At 39.7% G+C, this 22855-nt stretch overlaps 2 protein-coding genes across 5 annotated transcripts in view; one reads left to right on the top strand and one right to left on the bottom strand.

Annotated features, from left to right (window-relative positions):
* Nucleotides 1–1800: 1800 nt before the first annotated feature.
* The window catches only part of mcc (MCC regulator of WNT signaling pathway), a 155665-nt gene continuing 134610 nt past the window's right edge, over nucleotides 1801–22855 (bottom strand). For 3 of the 4 annotated variants that reach the window (XM_053618035.1, XM_053618039.1, XM_053618036.1), the window contains 3 exons: nucleotides 14212–14334; nucleotides 9382–9575; nucleotides 6224–6393 (listed from right to left, as the gene is read on the bottom strand). In XM_053618035.1, coding sequence (XP_053474010.1) covers nucleotides 6341–6393; nucleotides 9382–9575; nucleotides 14212–14334 — 370 coding nt within the window. In that variant the 3' untranslated portion in view covers nucleotides 6224–6340. Of the gene's footprint in view, nucleotides 6394–9381; nucleotides 9576–14211; nucleotides 14335–22855 lie in introns of all 4 variants that reach the window. The other variant, XM_053618037.1, reaches the window with a different exon arrangement.
* LOC128603536 (uncharacterized) lies at nucleotides 9514–20421 on the top strand. The gene is made up of 4 exons (XM_053618041.1): nucleotides 9514–9698; nucleotides 16032–16736; nucleotides 16831–16935; nucleotides 20008–20421. The coding sequence occupies exons 2-4, from the start codon at nucleotides 16060–16062 to the stop codon at nucleotides 20150–20152; spliced, it is 927 nt and encodes a 308-aa protein (XP_053474016.1). The 5' UTR covers nucleotides 9514–9698; nucleotides 16032–16059; the 3' UTR covers nucleotides 20153–20421.

Here is a 22855-nt window from a genome sequence, read left to right as displayed (position 1 = left end):
CTTTTAAAAAGTATCTTAAAGCTCATTTGTTCACAGGGGCCTTTCCTCAAACCAGTTAGTTTTCCATACTTGATTTTATTTATAGTCTTTTATTTTTTCCATTTTATTTGCTTAGGCTTTTATTTTATTTATTTCTTACTACTGATTTTATTTTCCTGTATCTACTGTATGTCTTCTGTAAAGCACTTTGTAAACATTGTTTTAAAAAAGTGCTATATAAATAAAGCTTTACCTACTTACTTATTTACTTACCCTGGCCATAGATGTGAACATTAAGTGAAACTTTTGATCTGTATCTGTAGATTTTATGCATTGTGCTGCTGTCACATGATTGACTGAGTGGATAATTCCTATAGTTCCTATTAAAGCAGTCGACGAGGATATGCCCTACAACCTGCAACTTTGCACTAGAATAAATATATAATGATTTTAAAAACTTTAGGTTAATTTACATTGCTTTGTTTATTTATTATATATGCAATACATATTCTGTATTTTTATTTTTCATTGCAAAGATTTGATTTATTAACATCTGTGCAAATTAGATACAGCTCTAGAACCCACCTATTGTCTCTTTAGCATGCCATTTTGCATCAGTTTGCTTCAAAGCAATGGGCACTGCATGATACACAGACATCCTGCCACTCTTTTAGATCAATCTTTGAATTCTGTGTACCAATCAACAATCCACAAAAAGTGTGAGTCACTCCTTTTATTACTATTAAATCTGTGTTCTATTGCTGTGGCACCTGTTTTTATGAAGTTCTGCCATCCTTTCTCATATTACACCAACAAACATTCTAGGAAAAAGTAAATATAACCAGTGTCAGGTTAACACCAAAAGTGGTTGATCACATACATTTGGGTTTAAATAACACCCCCAACCCCGACACCTGACCAATCACACCCATATGTGTGTGTGTGTTAATAACATCTTATTATAGAGTTTGTGCTTTGTGCACAAGGGCATTGTAGTGCTGGGTTAGGATTGAGATAGGACCCTTACTTCTGGTAAAGGGAAATCTTAAGGCTACAGCATACACAAACATTCTAGACAATTGTGTGCTTCAAAATTTGTGGCAATAGTTTGGGGAAAGTCCACATATGGGTTTGTTGGTTAGGTGTTTACATACTTTTGGCCATATAGTGTTGCTAACAAGAAAGTAAAGGATAAGGCATTGTGCATGTGTAAATCATGGCACACATGAGCCAGACTGACACGCATAACCCATTGTTTGGCTTATTAACAATTTAAAACAATTAAAAAAATAATAATTTTGAAGTCATTCAAATGTGGTGCAGTTTCATACTTTTCTATATGTTGATAGAGCTAATAATTCCGTTAGTTGCGCATTAGTTGTGTTACCTTTATATAGATCAGTGATGTAATCATGTCTGTAAGATAAAACTGAACAGCTACACTGTTTCTTGAAATGGGTAGAGAATGGGGCTTTGATATTGAATATTCTCAGATCTTAGACTACTCAAAATAGCCTGCCAAACTTGACTGACTTCACAAACTGCGACTTATCCTAACTGAAGCTTCAAGACATAATTTATGACTTTACTACAGGAAAACAACACAAGCACAGACAAGGCATAATTTTAAATTGGCCTTTTTTGTAAATATATGCTTTGAAGCATAACCTTGCTAGCAGGAACTATGCTAACAGTGTGGAAAACAGCTCCTAATTGTTAAAGTGCCATAACAAATGTATTGTGAGAGGACCATACCAGACAGAAATTGGGGGGGAGAAAAGAAAAAAAAAAAAAAAAAAACCCACACGCACACAATGTGCATGATACCACCTGGATGTGAATTATTTAATGAATAGAAAAACAGGAGATAAGTAGGAACTTGGATAAGCTCACTTCATAGTCCAGACGCAAGATACGTAAACACCCTAAAGCCAGAAGGAGAGACCTGGACATACTGTATGCTTAGCAACTTGTGCATAACTGAATTCTGGCGCACGTCTCCTGCATGAGGCCCAGACAGCTTATGTGCTGCTCTTTAGATAACAGTTAACCAGTGTATACTCATTGTAAGCTTTATGTAATCATGCATGCTTAACAGACAAATAATGTTAGACCATAAGACGTGAAGTGGATGTCCCACAGAGACTATAATCATCAGACATTACAGTTTTCTGATAACTTTTGGCTGTTTAGTCAGGTTCTCCTCTAGATTTAATGAACAGCACCATTGTTATTATGGTACTTATATATATTTTAACCTTAGAGGATGTTCACCCAACTTTTTTACTTTATAGCAAATAAAGAAATCACAGATATGGCACAAAACAATTTTGTTTAATAGCTGAACATTCTGGCTTTGTGAAACATCTCAAACAAGTTAAATGAAATTATTTTAATTAATGGCATATTTTTTCAGGATCAAGTAGAGGACAAAATTATGGAATGACAATGTTGAGGAACAAATTATGGAATCACCTTGTAATTTGCATTTCTAAAACAAATACCACTACGAGTCTAAAAATGCACATTAATCTACAGTTAAACGTGATTGTTTACAGACCTTAACCTTGGACTTTTTGAAAGGAAACATGGCCCCAACACGAGAGTTGTCAATTGAAACAATGGAAAGAATTATAAAACTCCTTCAAAAAGTAAATCCAACACGGAACATGTTGGTGCAAGCATAAACAAATTGGGAAGGTTATAAAAGGAAGACATACGGGTAGACTAAGGAAGATGCAGGATAGAAGCATCACGATAGATAACAAAGCAATATGCCTTGAAAATAGAAAATGAACAAAAGAAACAAATGAAAAACAAATGGACAGAAACATGAGTCAATGTTTGAAAGAACTGTAAGAAATCGGCTGAATGAAATGAGATTTACATATAGACAAGTCGAACGAAATCCAGCCTTAACACCTAAACAGAAGAAAAGGTTACAGTGGGCTAAAGAGAAGAGTGTGGATGATTGGATGAAAGTGATATTCAGTGATGAATCACAAATCTGCATCGGCCAAGGAACTTTTGTCCGGTGCCGTAATGAAACATATAAAGATATGTGTGTTAAATACTTTCAGCAAAGGTGGCAGGTACATTCTGGCTTACAACAAGGCTGTTGCCATACAGTGGTGCTTGAAAGTTTGTGAAACCTTTAGAATTTCTAGATATCTGCATAAATATGACCTAAAACATTATCGGCTTTTCACACCAATGTCCTAAAAGTTGACAAAGACAACCCATTTAAATAATTGATACAAATTATTATACTTGGTCATTTATTTATTGAGGAAAATGGTCAAATATTACACATCTGTGAGTGGCAAAAGTATGTGAACCTCTAGGATTAGCAGTTAATTTGAAGGGGAGAGTCAGGTCTCGTGGGCCCAATTTCCAAAAAAAGTTAAACACTACCAAGTTTTTAAGTCAAATACTTACATCATCTTGTGGATGAAGAAAAACAAAGAACCATGAGTGAGAAAAGCAAGGGTCCAATTTTATTGTTCACCAACACGAGATCCACACACTGAGACGTCCCAAAGTGATCTGAATTCCTTTTAGTCCGGGCTTCCTTTTTATAGAGTTTGCTATCCCTTGGGTCTGCCCCCTAATTTGCCCTTTCCCAATATGTATGAGTTTTGGTTTCTTCCATTCCCAGTATGTTTACAGTTAAAGCTTTTTTCCAGCCCTATATGTTTCAGGTTTTTCACATGCCCTTAAGTTCCTGTTTTTGGGTTTTTTCCCATTCCCTTAAGTTCAGCTGTTTTCAATTTCCCTTTTTTAAAAACCTCATCAGCTCCCTAGGGCATTATCATTTTGGCCATCAACGAGTGAGGACCTTGTCCTTTTTCTTCAATCTCCCGTTGCTTTTCACTGTGGGTGAGTGCATACATTTTACTTGTTTTCTGCAATCAACACTATTGTCTTCTTCTTATCATTATATGTCTAGTATGTAACTTATTCTTCTATTCCTGTAACGTTCCGAGACGTAAGGGAGTTGAGTACGGATGCAAATGCAAATCAAGACGTTTAATAAGGAGAGAGGCAGTCAGACAAATCCAAATTGTAATACAGACACATGGTCAAGACAGGCAAAGGGTCAGGCGATTGGCAAACGGGCATAAACTGGGCTAGGCTGGAATCAACAATGAGGTCACGAGAAACCAGGTCAAAACACGAAACGAGAAACAACAACTTGGTAATGAGATAACTCAATACTGCGCAAATTGCACAGAAACACGAGGGGTTTAAATGACACGTAATCGTGGTTAAATGCGGACAGCTGGAAACAATATTGACACACCTAACGGAAAACAACCAATGACTAAACGAGGCGGAGACAGAACATAATCATAAAACACACGTGTCCACAGTAAACAAAGTCACAGTCATTAAACACTGAAAAACGTGCGTTCACTGAGCACTCGCGCACCTGGCTCGTGCATGCGCACACGCCTCGGCTTTTCGAGCATACTGAAAACTGCAGCGCTGTCTCAAGGGGGAATCGTAACAATTCCTTATATTTAATCCTGTGTGAGCGCATGTGTGTTGTAGCACTTCATGTAATGCCTAAGCCAGTGTGGGAGAGTATAACCCTATTCTTTTTGTTTATTTTCTCAGCTGGGCAGCATCCTTTACTCCCTCCTTCCTTCCAGGACATAAGCTATGACCTGAACTATGTTACCATCCATCTGCAATAAACCCCCCTATTTTCCCATGCTTGTCTCCCTTGTGTTTTATTTCTATCGTAATTTTCACCCAACAATCTTTTCAATTAATGGGATGACAATCAGGTGTGAAAGAGCACCCTGTTATATTTAAAGAACAGGGATTTAAGTCTGAGCTTCTCTGATCTTTGTGGATGTGTATCATGGCATGAACAATGAAGATTTTTGAGGACCTCAGAAAGAGAGTTCTTCGTGCTCATCAGGCTGGAAAACATTACAAAACCATCTCTAAAGAGTTTGGATTCCACCAATAGAGTGTGTACAAATGGAAGAAATTCAGGACCATTGTTACCCTCCCCAGGAGTGGCCAACCAACAAAGATCACCAAGAGCAAGATGTGTAATAGTCCACGAGGTTACAAAGAAACTCAGGGTAACTTCTAAGCAACTAAAGGCCTCTCTCACGTTGGCTAATATTAATGTTTATGAGTCCACCATCAGGAGAACACTGAACAACAGTGGTGTGCCTGGCAGGGTTACAAGGAGAAATCCACTGCTCTCAAAAAGAACATTGCTGCAGTTTGCTAAAGATCACATGGACAAGCCCAGAAGGCTATTGGAAGAAATGTTTTGTGGACAGATGAAACCAAAATAGAACATTTTGGTTTAATGAGAAGTGTTATGTTTGGAGAAAGGAAAACAATGCATTCCAGCATGAGAACCTTATCCGATCTGTGAAACAGGTTGGTGGTAGTGTCATGGTTTGGGCCTGTTTTGCTGCATCTAGGTCAGGAGGACTTGCTATCATTGATGGAACAATAAATTCTGAATTATACCAGTGAATTCTAAAGGAAAATGTCAGAACATCTGTCCATGAACTGAATCTCAAGAAAAAGTGGGTCATGCAGCAAGTCAGTGACTTGCTAGAATAATCTTCTGTAGAATGACAATGTTCTGGAATGGCTAAGTCAAAGTCCTGACCTTAATCCAATAGAAATGTTGTAGAAGGACCAAAAGCAAGCAGTTCATGTGAGGAAGCCCACCAACATCCCGGAGCTGAAGCTGTTCTGTACTTGAGGAATGGGCTAAAATTCTTCTAAGCTGCTGTGCAGGACTGGTCAACAGTTACTGGAAATGTTTAGTTGCAGTTATTTCTGCACAATGGGGTCACATCAGATACTGAAAACAAAGGTTCACATACTTTTGACACTCACAGATATGTAATATTGGATCATTCTCCTCAGTAAGTAAATGATGAAGTACACTATTTTTGTCTCATTTGATTAATATGGTTCGCTTGGTCTACTTTGTCTGAAGATCTTATGATGTTTTAAGTCATATTTATGCAGAAATACAGAAAATTCTAAAGGGTTGACAAATCTCAAGCACCACTGTATATGTGCCTCGAATAACTAACAGCTCTCACTTGTTAGTAAGGGACTTTGATGCTATTGGTTATATTTGGCTGACTCAATGGTTGAGTAGTGAAGATATAGAAGGTTTTAAGGAGGAATGTGCGCAAGAACGCACTATTTTCTGAGTTTGTATAACCAAGTCTGTCTGTGCATCAGAGGGAGGTCTCATTGGTGTGCGGGTGTGATGTCTCCTCCTCCAGAAGAGTGATGCGCTGTTTGAGCATTCGCACCTGCGTCTCATGTCTCTCCACTATGGCCATCATTTGGGACTCCAGCTTCTTCAGCTTGTTCTGATGTTTCTTTTTGGCTTTCTCATAAGCCGCCACCAGGTTACTGTTGACACACACACACACACACTCATGAAGTCAAGACCCATTTGTTACAGACTACTGCCTATCACTGTACAACCTAAATTAAGATATGTTTCTGGCACGTTTCAGGTGCTGTTCTTAATGATGTGATATAAACTACTGTCCATCTGTTGCTACAGTGTGTACCGACATCAGTGGTTCGGGATCTGGAGGACCTCTGAGCTGATATTAACAGGGTGTTGGATCATTTTCAGGAAAGCAGTCATACGGACATGGTAGTGTTTAAAAGTGTTTCAAGTACAGCAGTGTTACCTACTGCGTTTATTATAACTGTACACACACACCTGCCTTGTTTATTTATCAATAAATACATCCCGATACTGGTTCACTAGGTCACGGACTAAGAATACCATCAGTCTAAAAACTCTGGGAGGTAATATAGTAAGAAAAAAAAGACAGACAATGCAACTTTTTTCTATGAAAAGTGCTAATTTAATTATTTTAGGAAGAGATAGATCTTTAGACGTTGTTTGAAGACTGCCAGTAACTCAGCTGTTTGGATATCTAAGGGAAGTTCATTCCAACACCTAGTGCCAGAACAGAGAAGAGTCTTGATGCATGCCTTCCTTGTACCCTGAGGGAGGACGGCAGAGGATCAGCGGGAGTGTGGTGCAGTGCAGGTTGTGATGAGTGATTTGAGGTAAGTGGGTGTTGGTCCAGTTTTAGCTTTGTAGGCAAGCATCAGTGTTTAAATCTGATGTGGGTAGCTACAGGAAGCCAGTGGAGGGAGCGTAGCAGTAGAGTGGTGTGGGAGAACTTAGGAAGGTTGAAAACAAGTCGCACAGCTGCATTCTGGATCAGTTGCAGAGGTCAAATGGCTCTCAGAGACAGGCCTGCCAGGAGTGAGTTGCAGTAGTCCGGTCTTGAGGTTACAAGAGACTGATTCAGCACATACAGAGTTGCCTGTATGGATAGAAGTGGACGAATCCTTCTGATGTTGTAAAGGAGAAATCAACCCGAGTGTGTCAGATTAACAGTGTGAGAGGAAAATTACAGTTGGTTGTCCATGGTTACCCCAAGGCTGTGTGCAGTAACAGTAGGTGGGATCAGAGGGTTGTGTAGGGAGATCACAAGATCCTGACATGGTGATGAATCACTTGGGATGAACTGCAGTTCAGTTTTGCTGGGATTAAGTTTCAGCTTTATAAGCTGCTGTCCATGATGAGATGTCTACCAGACATGCTGAGATCTGAGCAGAAACAAGAGGATCTGAGGGAAGTGAAGAAAAGATGTTGTGGAGCTTGCAACGGTCTTGTGCAGAAGTTTCCAGCTTTTCCTTGTAGAAGGACATCTTAGCAGAAGTCACTTCAGATGAGAATTTGGATAGGAGAACATGGTAAGAGGCAAGAAGACAGTGGTAGCTCAGTGATTAAGACAGTGGACTTCTGACCGGAAGGTCATAATCCCACTGCCGGGCCCTTGTGCAAGACCCTTAACTGCTCAACTGTATAAATGAGATATATATAAGTCACTCTGGATAAGGGCATCTGCCAAATGCCAAATGTAAATGTAAGATCTGTCTCAAGTTGTGATTTTTCTCTCTATTGTTCTTAGTTCACTCCAATTGCTATGTAACACATCTGACAGCCAAGGAATAGGGTTTAAAGGTCAGAGGAGGTCCATGGATTAGGAACGTGTCTGTGGCTAACTCCAATGGTAGGGAGAAAAAGGAGTTTTCAGGAAAAGGTGCAGGGAGCTATGGAAGAAGGAGAGATAGAATGGAGGTTTCAACAGGTAGGAGAGAAGTATTGATAACTGATTTTTTAGCAGGATAGGGAGAGTGATGGGGAAGGATACCAAGAGATGATCAGAGGTGTGGAGTGGGGTAGCATTGATGTCTGTAGCTGGAGAAGAGAGGCTAAAGACCAGGTCTATGACATTTCCTCCCTTGTGTGTCTGTGGGCAGCTGTTCAATTTCAAGGAGAAGGAATGCAGAAGAGGGATAAGGCAAGCTTCACTCAAGCTTGTCAGATTTGAAGTCTCCAAGGACTGTAAGACTGCTGTTGGTAGGGAAAAGACTGAGGAGCATGTCCATTTCTTCAAGAACATCTCCTAGGGGACCAGGAGGGAGGTAGGTGACAATGATGAGAAGGTTGATCGGTGAGGCAACTGTAACTGTATGGAATTCGAAGGATGAGATGTTCAGATGAGACAGGGAGAGAGGTGTGAAATACCATCTCCGAAACAACAGCAGTACCACCTGTACCATCCTGCACCACCACCCCTGCCAGTTTCTCATCGAGTGTGAGAGAAAACATAAGCAGAGGACTGTTTATCAATTCAGCACAAATACAGATGTTTAAAAACCCAAACAATGCCCTTTAGAGAAATGAATTCAACTCACAGCAGCAAAGTTGAAACTCATACTGAGCAGCATGTGAAAGCAATGTATTTTGCTGCCCCACCCTACTTTCAGCAGTGGTGGATAGTGAGCAGAAGGATTCCATCAACCCTTGAACGGCAATATCTTTAAGTATTATCCTGTCTGTCAATCACTTGAAAAAGCACTTACTAATCAGAGAACAGCCCAGCTGATCATACATGCATACATACACACACATATGCACACACAGGCCATCAGTCCCCTCAGAGCTGCTCATCAGTGACAGCACATAACACCCAGAGATGGGAATGAAGACTGCACTGTCTGATTGGACTCATAGATTAATCAAAAAATAGCCTTTTTGAATGCTTTATGCAAACACACCCCTGGAGGGCATAGGGCACTACATCATCATCATCATACATGAAATGGGTTTATAATGATTGTTAAAGGCTGATCCCAGCTCAGACTAATAATGCAACCCAAAAAGCCTGTTTTTTGTTTACATGATCACTATGTTTAGCCAATTAGCCAATGAAGCACTTACATTTATATACAGTTTATTTAAATTCTGGATTTCTCTGCTAGATCTATGCAAAAATGCAAGATAGATCAGCGCAAACACACCATGGCCACTGGCACATGTTGGTTTCTGCAAACTGTGTGCTGGCACTGCATCCATCGAGACAGCCAATATTTTGAAGCAGAGAGTTCCGATAGGCACCATCCTGACCAGGAAGGTGATCACATGAGATGCGTCTCTCAGGGAGCCACTCACAAAGACAGGGTGGCGAGTGGAATACGGGACTCTCACTTGTGGTCTGCTCAGACAGACAGACAGACCAATAGAGCGAGAGAGAGAGAGAGAGAGAGAGAGAGAGAGAGACACAGACAGACAGACATACAGATTGATAGATCCAATGGGACATTGCATCACCATTGTGGTAAGAACAAACATTTACATTTACAAAAACAATAAAAAAAAATATGAACAAATAAAGAATCACAGTACAATAAATCTATTAAAGAGGAGAAGAAGCTTATCTCTATGCAAAAAATATGTAAACAAACTACTACTACTACTACTAATAATAATAATAATGAGGGCAACAGAAGCAACACAAGTTCTACTACTACCGCCACAAGTACAAACAATAATATTTGTCTGTTCAAAATCATTTAAAAATGCCAGACAGCAAGTTTGGCCCACCATGGCATAAGTGGTATCATTGTTCTTGGCATGACTCAAGGAATCTATCATGACCTAGTCTCATGACAAAAAGCAAACATGATCAAAAGCTATTAGCTGTTTTTGAAATTTCATTCTAATGTTTGACCGCGAGGTGGTGTTGTCCTGAAACTTTCAGTGCATAGTGTTGATGATGCATACCAATTTTCTTAATGACACACCGACATTTGTGAAATACAGCATTTTACGACTTAATTCAAAATGGGAAATTTAACATAGGAAATTTTCATATCATTTGACTTGGTATGCCCCACAGAATCTAATGAGATCAGTTTTAAGATTTTAGAACACCGTTCAGAAGTTATAAGTAAAAATATGCTGTTTTCATATCTTGTGAGCACTAGGTGGTGCAGTTCCGAAAGTGTGCAGGTACCATTAAGTCTTGATGGCTATGACATATACTAAGTCTGGTCTAAATATGCTAAAGTGTTACAGAGATATAGCCTCACATCCATTTCCGTGTGTTCATCATCAAATTCGTTTTCACATTATTCTAGAACGGTTTGACTAATCATCTTGAATTCCATAATTCTTTGTCGGCATGGTCTGAAGATGATATGATTTGATATTTGTGACAATCGGATGAACGGTCAAGTTCAAAAAGTAGGGTTTTAAGAAAATTCAAAATGAAGAAAAATATTCTCTGCAAAAGTCAATGAATGAATTCACACCTTTAATATCTGTATACCATGTTGATATTTCTGTAAAGCTGCTTTGAGACAATGTCTATTGTAAAAAGCGCTATACAAATAAATTAAATTGAATGAATCAGAGGGGAAAAGAATTTTGAAAATAAGTTTGTTTCTAGCCCTTACGGTTCAAAAGTTATTAGCATAAACATGCGTGCAAATTTGAGCTGTTGGTGGTACAAGAAGGTTTGAGATAGCAGATCCAAATTTGCTATGATAACATTTTAGACTGTCCTTTATCTGTGTGCCAAATTTCATAACTTTGGGCTGCCATACACTCAAGAGTGGAGGAGGAAGAAGAAGAAGATGACTAAATATTAGCCAAACAATTAGCCAACAATTAGCCAAACTAAAAACTTAGCCAAACAATTGAGCATTCATTTAAAGTCACACAATCCACTATGTAGAAAACAATTTAACCACATCAGTAAATTAATTAGAATTTCCTCATCAAAATCACTAACTTGATCCCACACCTACACATTTCCTCAAACAGATACTACCAGAAGCAATCGAACTCCTATTAGAAATAATCAATCCCTCAATTAACACTGAATATGTACCTAAGGCCTTGAAACTAGCAGTTATTAAGCCCTTGAGCTAAAAACCTGACCTAAACCCTTGTCAGATGTCTAAATGACAAGCAATAGCAAACCTCCCATTTATCTCTAAGATCCCAGAAAATGTTTTAACTCCACACTTAGGCTAGTACTTGTATAGGAATAACATTCATGAAATCTTGCAGTCGAGATTTAGGCCTCATCACAGGGCCGAACCAGCACTGGTTAAATTGGTAAATGACCTAGTACCAGCCTCTGATAATGGTTGTGTCTCCTTGCTTGTGTTGCTTAATCTTAGTGCAGCTTTTGATATCATAGATCATAATATTGTTTCTAGATAGACTAGAAATTGTTTTTAGAGTTAAGGGAATAGTTCTCTCCTGGCTCAGGTCTTATTTAAATGATCACTATCAGATTGTAGATGTAAAAGGTTATGTCTTTATGCATACTAAATTAAAGTTTGGTGTTCCACAAGGCTCTGTTCCAGGCCGACTGCTCTTTTCTCTATATATTTTTATAAATTAAAAAGTTTTAATATAAATTTTATATATTATTTTATGTATATAAAAAGTATTTTTATATACTTTCCTCTAGATACAATTATTCATAAACATCCACTGCTAAACAAACAGCTGTAGGTTTCAGAAAAGCCAGCTGATAGACACCATCTTGAGTCTATTGAAAACAAATCTCAACTGATTAAACAGGTGGAATCAGGTGTGGCTCCTGCTTGATTGGAATGAAAACCTGCATCCACACAGCCCTTTGTGGATAAGATTGGACACCCCTGAGTTACATCGTGTGCAGTGGTCTGATTATTGGATCAAGTCGCTCATTTGAAGCTCATGCAGATAATATTACTAGGACAGACTTTGTTCATCTCAGAAATGGCACCACCCCACTGTCATTTTGCTTTTTTTTGTAGTAATAAAAATAATTTAGTTCAGTTAGAGAACATGGCGGTTCTCTGGAGATTTTCCAACCTTCCAAGGAGACCAAATCGGAAGTGTGATCATATTTTGGATTTTATAAAAATGCTGAGGGAAATTTAATAGAAGATGGTAACCCTGTCTGCAGAGCTTGCCAGAAGAAAATTGCTGCAAAAGGAGGCTTTGGCGCTTCATTGGTGCTTTTCCCTCTTGCTTTTAAATCACTTAGGAATGCCCGTGCAGCTGTGTGCATTTCACTTTCGCTTTCAAAATAGCGACAATTGCTTGAATGGTCGGTTCATTATTATTCTTAATGAAAAACACAACAACAAAACAGTACAATGACAAACTTGCTTATATTAAACCAAATCTTTTGCCATGATCTTGTCAGTCAGCTCACCTCACTCTTCCTGTCCAGTCAGCTCGCCTCACTCTTCCTGTCCAGTCAGCTCGCCTCACTTTAGTCATGTGATAAATCTGACTCTAAATCTAAATCTGATAAATCTGCTGAATTGAACAAACAAATTGTTTTTTATTGTAGTGTCCGTTTTCATACTCAAAAAACAATGTTGCATGCTTGCCTGCATCAGACTCATGCTGGGTGTGTGTGGGGACAGCATTTACTGCGAATTTTACAAATCAGGATAACTGCGCACGGTTTTAATGATAATTAAATGTGACATGGTAATACTAACCGTTGGGGAATTTTATTGTGAAACCGGTAACTGTTTCATCCATACACTAAGACCAGGCCTTAACAAAACTACTGAAATCCAAAAATTATCCTGATGTTTATACCGAAGATCTGTCCAACACACTTTGTACTGCTTGACTATAGTATACAATTGTAGTAGAGTAATGATTTATATTCTCACTATCCAGTGTCACCCAGAAAAGGATGGGTTCCCTTTTCAGTCTGGTTCTTCTCAATGTGTCTTCATGAGATCTCTGAGTTTTTCCTTACCACCTTCACCTCCAGCTTGCTCATCTGGGTAAATCTAAAACTGTATCTACTATATATGCAGATGTCTGTAAAGCTGCTTTGTGACAATGTCCATTGTTAAAGTGTACTATAAATAAATTTGAACTGAATTATCCAATTTCACTGACCTGCGCCCACTGCAGGTTCAGATTCCTGTTCTTTGAGAGATTCCGCTACATGGTGGCTGTATTACATACAGAAATTGTTGGAGTTTTTGTTAGCTATGCATTCATTGTGCACCCACTTGACTTGCTGTGAATGTCCCATTTACCACAGACCTGTGCACACTGTAACATCAGTTTCCAGATTCTTGGCTGGTAGGATTGGAACCTGATGTGGTCTTCTCAAGGATCAATATGCTGTGCATATTTGCAACCACGGTTGTAAAGAGTGGTTATTTGAGTTACTGTAGCCTTCCTGTCAGGTTAAACCAGTCTGGCCATTCACCTCTGACCTCTCTCATCAGTAATGCATTTCCACCTGCAGAAATGCCCAGGAGATTAGCACTTTATTAAATCCTCAAACTAGCACACCTGGAACCAACCACCATACCACATTCCATTTTCCATTTCAATTTCTATACCGCTTATCCTACTGGGTCACGGGGAACCTGGGGCACAAGGTGGGGTACACCCTGGACAGGGTGCCAATCCATCACAGGACACACTCACACACACATTCGCACACCCATTCATACACTACAGACACACCAAACAGCCTACCATGTCTTTGGACTGGGGGAGGAAACTGGAGTAACCGGAGGAAACCCCCGCAGCACGGGGAGAACATCCAAACTCCACGCACACACAGGGTTGCTGCGGGAATAAAAGGTTCTAACCTCTAAGCCACCATATGCCCCCATGCCGCAGTCACTGAGATCAAATTTTTTCCCCATTCTGATGTTTGATGTGAACAATTACCTGAAGTTCTTGACCTGTATCCACATAATTTTATGTATTGCACTGTTGCCACATGATTTGCTGATTGGATAATTGCATATATGATCAAGTGCATTTGTGGGCATGTGCGTATGTGTGGACTGTGTTACCTGTTGGCTCGTTTGAGGTCACTGACAAACTCTGCTGATTGCTGGTGATGAATCTCACTACTTTTTGTGAGTTTCTCCAGCACAGCCACCAGGTCCTTCACTCGAACCTTCAGTTTCATTTCCCTGCCAACACAAACACACACACACCAAGTGATAATACTGAGTAGACACACACCTTTCAGTGGACAAACTGTTCACATTGTCTAACAGCAACTGGACAAATGTGTAATGAAGGTTTTAAGGGATTCTGTGAGTTGGAAGCAAGGCTTACGTACTGAAATATGGAGGGGAGACATGTATAGGGAAATCCTGTCTATTAGACTGAGGGGGTCAAGAAAGACAAAAAGGCATAAACAATATCTAAAGTCATGTATTCAAGTATTAAACTTTATTCATCTCAGAAATATTGCTAAGATAAGAAATATAATGTCACTACACGATGCAGAAATATTAGTTCATGCTTTCGTCACCTCTAGGCTACATTACTGTAATGCCTTACTGTCTGGATGTCCAGTAGGTGCATAAACAAACTCCAGTTAGTCCAGAATGCAACTGCAAGAGTCCTTACTAGAACCAGAAAATATGGCCACATTACCCCATCCTATCCACACTGCATTGGCTCCCAGTAAAATTTTGCATTGATTATAAAATACTACTACTGACCTATAAAGCACTAAAAGGTCTCGCGCCACAGTACCTAAGTGAAATTTTGGTCTTCTATGATCTGCCACACCTACTTAGATCAAAAGGCGCAGGCTATTTGTTGGTACCTCGAATAGTCAAGGCCACAGCAGGGGGAAGAGCTTTCTCTTACAAAGCCCCACAGTTATGGAACAGCCTTCCAATTAGTGTTCGGGACTCAGACACAGTCTCGGTGTTTAAGTCTAGGCTGAAAACATATTTGTTTACTCAAGCTTACCATGAATAGACTTTCTTTTACACAAAGTACACAGTCTTATCCATCACGGGACAGTAAGCATACCCAATAATTTCTCCCTCTCTTTACCTCGCTCTCCCTCTCTTCTTCTGTTGAGCCACACATGATTTTATGTAGATGCCAGTGATCCTGACCCTTTCTGCACTTTGGACCTGCCTGATCCATCAGGATGCCCTACCTCTGGATGGAGCTCTCATTAACTAGAGGCTACAGCTTGGAGATTGCTTAGGATGGTACTGCTTGAAGTACCATGGAAATGGTTTGGATCTCAAGTCCACATGGACATTCTTACTGTGGTTGCTGGGATTACGGTTGATACTATGGCCTTGAGACTGCAATTATCACATGCAGTTTTGCACTCGGGTCTCCTTTGGTGAATAGTCGACTAGTTCAACAAACAGACTTCATGTAAAAACTATAATGAACTTTCTTTTATTTCACACTATCCATTGTTACCCAGATGAGGATGGATTCCCTTCTGAGTCTGGTTCCTCTAAAGATTTATTCCTCATATCATCTTAGGGAGTTTTTCCTTGCCACCATCACCATCGGCTTGCTCAATAGGAATAAATTCACACACTTAAAATCTGTATCCTGTGTTTATATGGTTCTGTAAACAATGAGACAATGTCCATTGTTAAAAGCGCTATTCAAATCAAATGGAATTGAATTATTTACCTTACGGTATACAAATATAACTGACACTACCTTAGATAAAACAATCGTAACGTTGCGCTGTCGCTAAATTTGACCTGTTTTTACAAACATCCGCGACTAGCTTGTAGCCCGCTAGCATCACCTACCGCTAGCCTTGTTTCACATTTCTCATTTACCGCTGTTCTGTTTAAAAAACAAATATGTCTGCTGTTTCTCCGGTTTTGAGTGCAGATGAGGACTCGCTCGAGCTTCACATGGTGCTGATGGAACTGGAGGATGTGGAGAAGCAGATCCGTGGCCTACTCGACAAGCAGGCCCAGCTGCTGGAGCGAAGAACTGCGCTGGAAACATCTTGTGCCTCTGCCTACACATCCAAGGTAAGCACACAGCGTGGTATTTCCACTCCCAGCCCCTCTACGCCGTGTGTTTCTCTGTGCAGGGACCGTGCACCTAGGACTTTCCCAGCCGAGGTCTTCGTCACGCCGGCACCAACACACCATGGGCCTTGGGTGAACCATCGGCGGAAGGCGCGGGCTGGACCCCAGGTGAGGACCTCTCCACCTCCGCTGTTCGAGGTTCCAACGAGGAACCGCTTCGCCCCTCTCCGTCAGACCAGACCTAACGCTGTGATCGTCAGGGACTCCATTGTGTGGAACGTCCGTGTAGCTTCATCTAAAGGTAAGGTGCACACACACTGTTTTTCTGGTGCTCGTGTCCTTGATGTCGTTGCGCAGGTATCCAGGATCCTGAAGAAGGACGAGCGCATTGGAGCGGTTGTGCTGCACGCGGGGACGAACGACATCAGGCTGCGGCAGACGGAGGTTCTGAAGAGGGACTTCTCCAGCCTGATCGAGACGGTACGAGGCAGATCACCCACCACGAAGATCATCGTCTCTGGACCTCTTCCCACATACAGACGTGGAGCCGAAAAGTTCAGTAGACTTCTAGCTTTAAATGATTGGTTAGTTTCTTGGTGTAATGAGCAGAATCTGGTGTTTGTCAATAACTGGAATCTGTTCTGGCAGTGTCCTAGGTTGTTTCGTCCTGATGGCCTGCACCCCAGCAGCCTCGGAGCGGAACTGCTGTCTGACAACATCTCCAAGGCGCTACACTCCAAGTGACTGCCTAACGTAAGTACATCTTCCGACAATAACAACGTTAATTATAATCAATGTTCAATTAATAGTCCAGCACCTGTAATACATACTACAGAGACTGTGTCTGTTCCCCGAGCTATAAAAATACAGAGAAAATCTCGGAAAGTCTGTCTTCGTAACCTAATTAACATCAAATTAAATCATATTGAATACACAGCCAGCACTTTTAATCTGAAGCTAGGACTATTAAACATTAGATCTCTTGCGTCTAAGGCTCTTATTGTTAACGAAATCATTACTGATCAGGAATGTAATTTAATGTGTTGAACGGAAATTTGGATTAAACCAAATGAGTACATAGCATTAAATGATGCCAGTCCTCCTGGATACAGTTATGTACATCAGCCTCATTCAACTGGTAGAGGAGGAGGTGTTGGTCTCATCCATAGTAAAAATCTAGTCGTCACACAAAAACCTAGTTATAAATTGAATTCTTTTGAAATTCTTTATACCGGTATGTTATGTAGCCACAAAAAATAAGTCAATTCCTCTAATTATTATTTACAGACCCCCAGGGCCATATACTGAATTTCTTAGTGAATTTGCAGACTTTGTCTCAAACCTGGTTGTGTCTGTAGATAAAGAATTAATCGTCGGAGATTTTAATATTCATTTTGATAACCTGGAAGACCCTCTAAGAATAGTGGTTGTGTCCATCTTAGACTCAGTAGGGATTGATCAGAACGTAATCGGGCCTACTCATAATGGTGGTCACACTCTTGATCTGATACTAACATACGAATTAAGTATAGAAAATATTGTAATTTTTCCGCAGTCTGAAGTTGTCTCAAACCATTATCTCATCTCGTTCATAATACATATTGATCATAATATTTCCACCTCGCCTTGCTACTGCGTAAAACGTACCTACACATCAGCTACTGCACCGAGCTTCATAAATAACCTCGCAGAAACATCAATTAGATTTGGATCACTGTCAGATCCGATAGAACTCGATCAGGCGACTAAAAGCTTGGAGTCAACACTCCGCTACACGCTAGATAGAGTGGCTCCACTCAAAAGAAAAATAATTAGAGAGAAAAAATTAGCACCCTGGTATAACGATCAAATGCGTACCTTAAAACAGACAACTCGACAATTAGAACGTAAATGGCGTCAAAGCAAACTGGTGATATTCCAAACAGCATGGAAGGAGAGCCTACTGAAATATAGAAAATCTCTTGGCGATGCTAGAAAAATCTATTTCTCCACCTTAATAGGAGATAACAAAAACAATTCTAGATTCCTATTCAACACGGTAGCAAAATTAACTAGGAGTAAAACCACTACAGAGAGAAACACTCATTACATAGCAGTGAAGATTTCATGAAATTTTTCATTGATAAGGTTGAAAATATTAGACGTGAAATACAGGCCATTAAATTAAAACCGGACAGTACTGTAACAAACCCATTAGATGATAATGTAGCAATATCAGATCAATGTTTAGAGTGTTTTGCTCCGCTTAGAGAGACCGAACTAGCTACATTAATCTCTTCAGCCAATTCATCAACTTGCATACTAGATCCTGTACCTACATGTTTCTTTAAACAGATTTGTCCAGGAGTAATTGAACCACTTTTAAATATAATCAATTCTTCCCTTAGCACTGGCTATGTACCTAAATCACTTAAATTAGCAGTTATTAAACCCTTGATTAAAAAACCTGACCTTGACCCGTCTCAACTGTCCAGCTATAGACCTATATCAAATCTTCCCTTCCTCTCTAAGATTTTAGAAAAGGTTGTAGCAAAGCAGTTATCCTCGTACTTAGATAGGAATAACATTCATGAAATGTATCAGTCAGGATTTAGACTTCATCATAGTACAGAGACAGCGTTAGTTAAAGTAGTAAATGACCTACTACTGGCCTCTGATCAGGGTTGTGTCTCGCTGCTTGTGTTACTCGACCTTAGTGCAGCTTTTGATACTATAGATCATACTATTCTCCTTGATAGATTAGAAAATGTTGTTGGCATTAAGGGAACAGTCCTCTCCTGGCTCAGGTCTTATCTGACCGATCGTCATCAGTTCGTAGATGTAAATGAAGACTTCTCCACGCATACTGAGGTTACCTTTGGAGTTCCACAGGGTTCTGTTTTAGGCCCACTGCTTTTTACTTTATATATGCTACCCCTAGGACAAATTATTCGTAAGCATTGAATTAGCTTCCACTGTTATACTGATGATACACAGTTGTATGTTTCAGCGAAGCCAGAGGACAGACAGAAGCTTAGTAAGGTTGAGGATTGTGTAAAGGACATTAGACGTTGGATGTTAACGAACTTCCTTTTACTTAATTCTGATAAAACAGAAATACTATTATTAAGATCACGTATAGCTAGAAATAATCTTTCTGATCACATGGTTACTCTGGATGGACTTTGTTTCACCATGTACAGCAGTTAAAGACCTTGGAGTGATTATTGACTCCAGCCATCATTTGATGCTCATGTAGATAATATTATTAGGATAGCCTTCTTTCATCTCAGAAATATTTCTAAGATAAGAAATATATTGTCACTACATGATGCAGAAATACTAGTTCATGCATTTGTCACCTCTAGATTAGATTACTGTAATGCCTTACTGTCTGGATGTTCCAGTAAGAATATAAACAAACTCCAGTTAGTCCAGAATGCAGCTGCTAGAGTCCTAACTAGAACTAGAAGATACGACCATATCACACCAATATTATCAATACTGCATTGGCTCCCAGTGGAATCCCGCATTAACTATAAAATACTTTTATTAGCCTATAAAGCACTAAACGGTCTCGCGCCACAATATCTAAGCGACCTTTTGGTTTTCTATGATCTGCCACGCCTACTTAGATCAAAAGATGCAGACTATTTGACGGTACCTCGAATAGTGAAGGCTACAGCAGGGGGGAAAGCTTTCGCTTATAGAGCCCCACTGTTATGGAACAGTCTTCCAATTAGTTTTCGGGACTCGGACACAGTCTCAGTGTTTAAGTCTAGGCTTAAAACATATTTGTTTACTCAAGCCTACCCTGACTAGACTTTCTATTATACTAATTCCCAGTTCTAATAATCTTTTCTCTCCCTCTCTCCTTCTGCCGAGCCACACACGATTTTATGGAGATACTAGAGATCCAGATCCTTTCTGCCTCTGGATGGAGCTCAAATCTTCTCCAATTCCAGACTGTTGGGACTACGGCTGCTCCTAAGGCCATACAGACTTCATATAAGTCAATAATGAACTTTTTCACATTATCTGTTGTTACCCAGATGAGGATGGGTTCCCTTCTGAGTCTGGTTCCTCTCAAGGTTTCTTCCTCTTAAAACATCTTAGGGAGTTTTTCCTTGCCACCGTCGCCACTCAGTGGCTTGCTCAGTTGGGATAAATTCGCACCTTTAATATCTGTATACCGTGTTGATATTTCTGTAAAGCTGCTTTGAGACAATGTCTATTGTAAAAAGCACTATACAAATAAAATTGAATTGAATTGAACTGAATTAAACTACTGAGTTAGCCGAGTGATTAGTGTGAAGTGTTGAAAGTACGATGTATGAGATTTGTTTAGATGTCTTCCACAGTATATTGTAGTTGAAATTAAATAATGAATATGAGCTCAAAGTGGAGCTTTAATTTACAGGTATTTACGGGCACAATTGAAGGCAAAATGCCCCCAAGAACAAGCAGGAACTGAAAGCAGGTGCAAAACATCACCAGGGAATAAAACCAGTGTCTGGTGATGTCTATGAGTTCCAGACTTGGGGCAGTCATTGACTGCAGAATTTGCAACAAAGTAATGAATGACAAAAACAATTTAAAAAAAAATTTTTATTTATTTATTTTTTTTACCCAAATTAATTGATGGTTGTTAGTTTGTCCAATTATTTTGGTCCCTTAAAAAGGGGGGACCACATACATAAAGGTACAGTATGTAGTTCCTACACTGTTCACCTAATATGGATGTAAATACTCTTAAATTAAAACTTACAGTCTGTACTTTGAGCTCAAAGTTGTTATTCTTACTGTGCTTATTGTTCTTATAGTTTGATGTGATAGACTGCTAAAAAAAACCCCCAAAACACAATAATTGAAAAAAATGCCCACATATTTATAGACATGACTGTATGTTGGCCCGATTGATGCTTAAATTTGGTCTGAAGAGTTATTTTCTATAGGGCTAAGTTAATTAGAAGTGTGTCCCTCATCAGAGATGGCTTAGCATCTAATAGATGATGGACAGTCCCTTCCCAATGTATTGGAACTGCAAAGCCAGTTCTTTGTTTTTGTTCAAAATATGAATGAGACAACAGATCAGAATTTCAGCTTTCATATTCTCACATTTACATGTAGATGTGTTAACCAGCTTAGAACAATCTGGTGACCCATTGGCATTACCAAACTGTTGCATTCTTCGTTTGTGATATTTTTTCCAGGCTTGTACCACAGCTTCTTTCAGTTGTTCTTTGTTTTGTGGGGTTTCTCCCTTCAGTCTCCTCTTCAATAAGTGAAATGCTTACTCAATTGGGTTAAGGTCTGGTGATTGACTTGGCCCTGATTGAGTCCTTTGTTGTGTTGGCAGTGTGTTTTTGGTCATGGTCCTGCTGCAGGATGTTGGTAGTTCCTCCCAATTAGATTGGATGCATTTCTCTGTAAATTGGCAGACAGAATTTTTCTGTAGACATCTGAATTCATTCCGCTGTTACCATCATGACTTACATCATCAATAAAGATTACAAGTCCATTCCAGAAACAGCCATGCAAGCCCTCCACCATGAGGTAGTGATGAGCTCATAAGTTTAGGATCACGACCAGATCCTTTCTTTCTCCACACTTTGACCTTTCCATCACTTTGGCAGAGGTTAATCTTGGATCAGGAACCTTTGCTCTCTGCTTTTTTTTGTGCATTCCATTCTGACCTTCCACTTTTTACTGCTGATGTGTGGTTTGCAAGTTGTGGTATGGGCTCTGTTTTTCTGCTTTTGATGTCGTCTTCACATGGTGGATTGTTATACCTTTACCACTACCCCTGAGGTGGCTGTTAGTGATGCCACTGACTGTTGTTTTTGGGGTTTTCTTCACAGCACTCACAATGTTTGTCATCAATTGTTTTCCTTAGCTGACTTGTTGGATGTCTAGTTGTTAGTACACCAGGACATTCCACATTGCTGCATTTCTCATCGATTTTCTCTCTGTTCTCAGTTTCAAAATGGCTCGCTTTTCTCCCATAGACAGCTCTCTGGCCTTCATGTTGGTTATTTTTAACAAACAAATGTCTTCAGAGGCTCAAACCAAGAGTAGACATTCAGGGCTATTACTTGTTTAAACAATCAATCTAACCGGGCACTATAATACACTGTCATATTAAAAAGCAAATTAATATGGTCTGAGGTGTAGCTTAATATGGTTTGCTTTGAGTCATAAAGGAGGAAGAAGTTGCCATACTCCCTTGCAAGCTCCTGAAGGTCACAAAAGACCTCACAACGGTGCATTCTTTGAACTCATATGGAAGAGAGTAAGGGGTGACTATTACAGAACAAGGAAACATTAAGTTTGAAATTATTAATTCATCTTCAGTAACAGCTTTCTCCTGGTAAGGGTCATGTTTGATCTGGAGCTTATCCCAGGCAGACAGGCTGGGCATTAGGTAGGCTGGTCATGAAATGGGACTCTGGAAGGGTAGACAATATCATTTGAATTTTTTTTTTTTTTTTGCCATTTTAAGTACATTTTTAGTTTTTGTATATTGAGGAACATAGATTTTCCTCCAAGTGTGTTATGCTGCCCTGTTATGCAGCATGAGCAGCAGTTCAAAAGGATGTTGTTGATTGGCATCACATGTCTTGGCAAAAGCACATTAACCTTCACCCTCCCTGGTTGGTAGCTGTCATATGATAGGGTAGAGTTGGCTGGTGGG

Source organism: Ictalurus furcatus, chromosome 28 (assembly GCF_023375685.1).
Source record: "Ictalurus furcatus strain D&B chromosome 28, Billie_1.0, whole genome shotgun sequence".
Lineage (NCBI taxonomy): Eukaryota > Metazoa > Chordata > Actinopteri > Siluriformes > Ictaluridae > Ictalurus > Ictalurus furcatus.
This window is presented reverse-complemented; position numbering and strand designations above follow the sequence as displayed.

What these genes read in the sequence shown, in the direction of transcription:
- LOC128603536 (XM_053618041.1), top strand. Translation starts at nt 16,060, where the DNA reads ATGGTGCTGATGGAACTGGAGGATGTGGAGAAGCAGATCCGTGGCCTA. An exon ending in TACAGACGTGGAGCCGAAAA is followed by an intron (nt 16,737 to 16,830) that starts GTTCAGTAGACT and finishes CTGTTCTGGCAG; the next exon opens with TGTCCTAGGTTGTTTCGTCC. An exon ending in ACTCCAAGTGACTGCCTAAC is followed by an intron (nt 16,936 to 20,007) that starts GTAAGTACATCT and finishes ACTAATTCCCAG; the next exon opens with TTCTAATAATCTTTTCTCTC.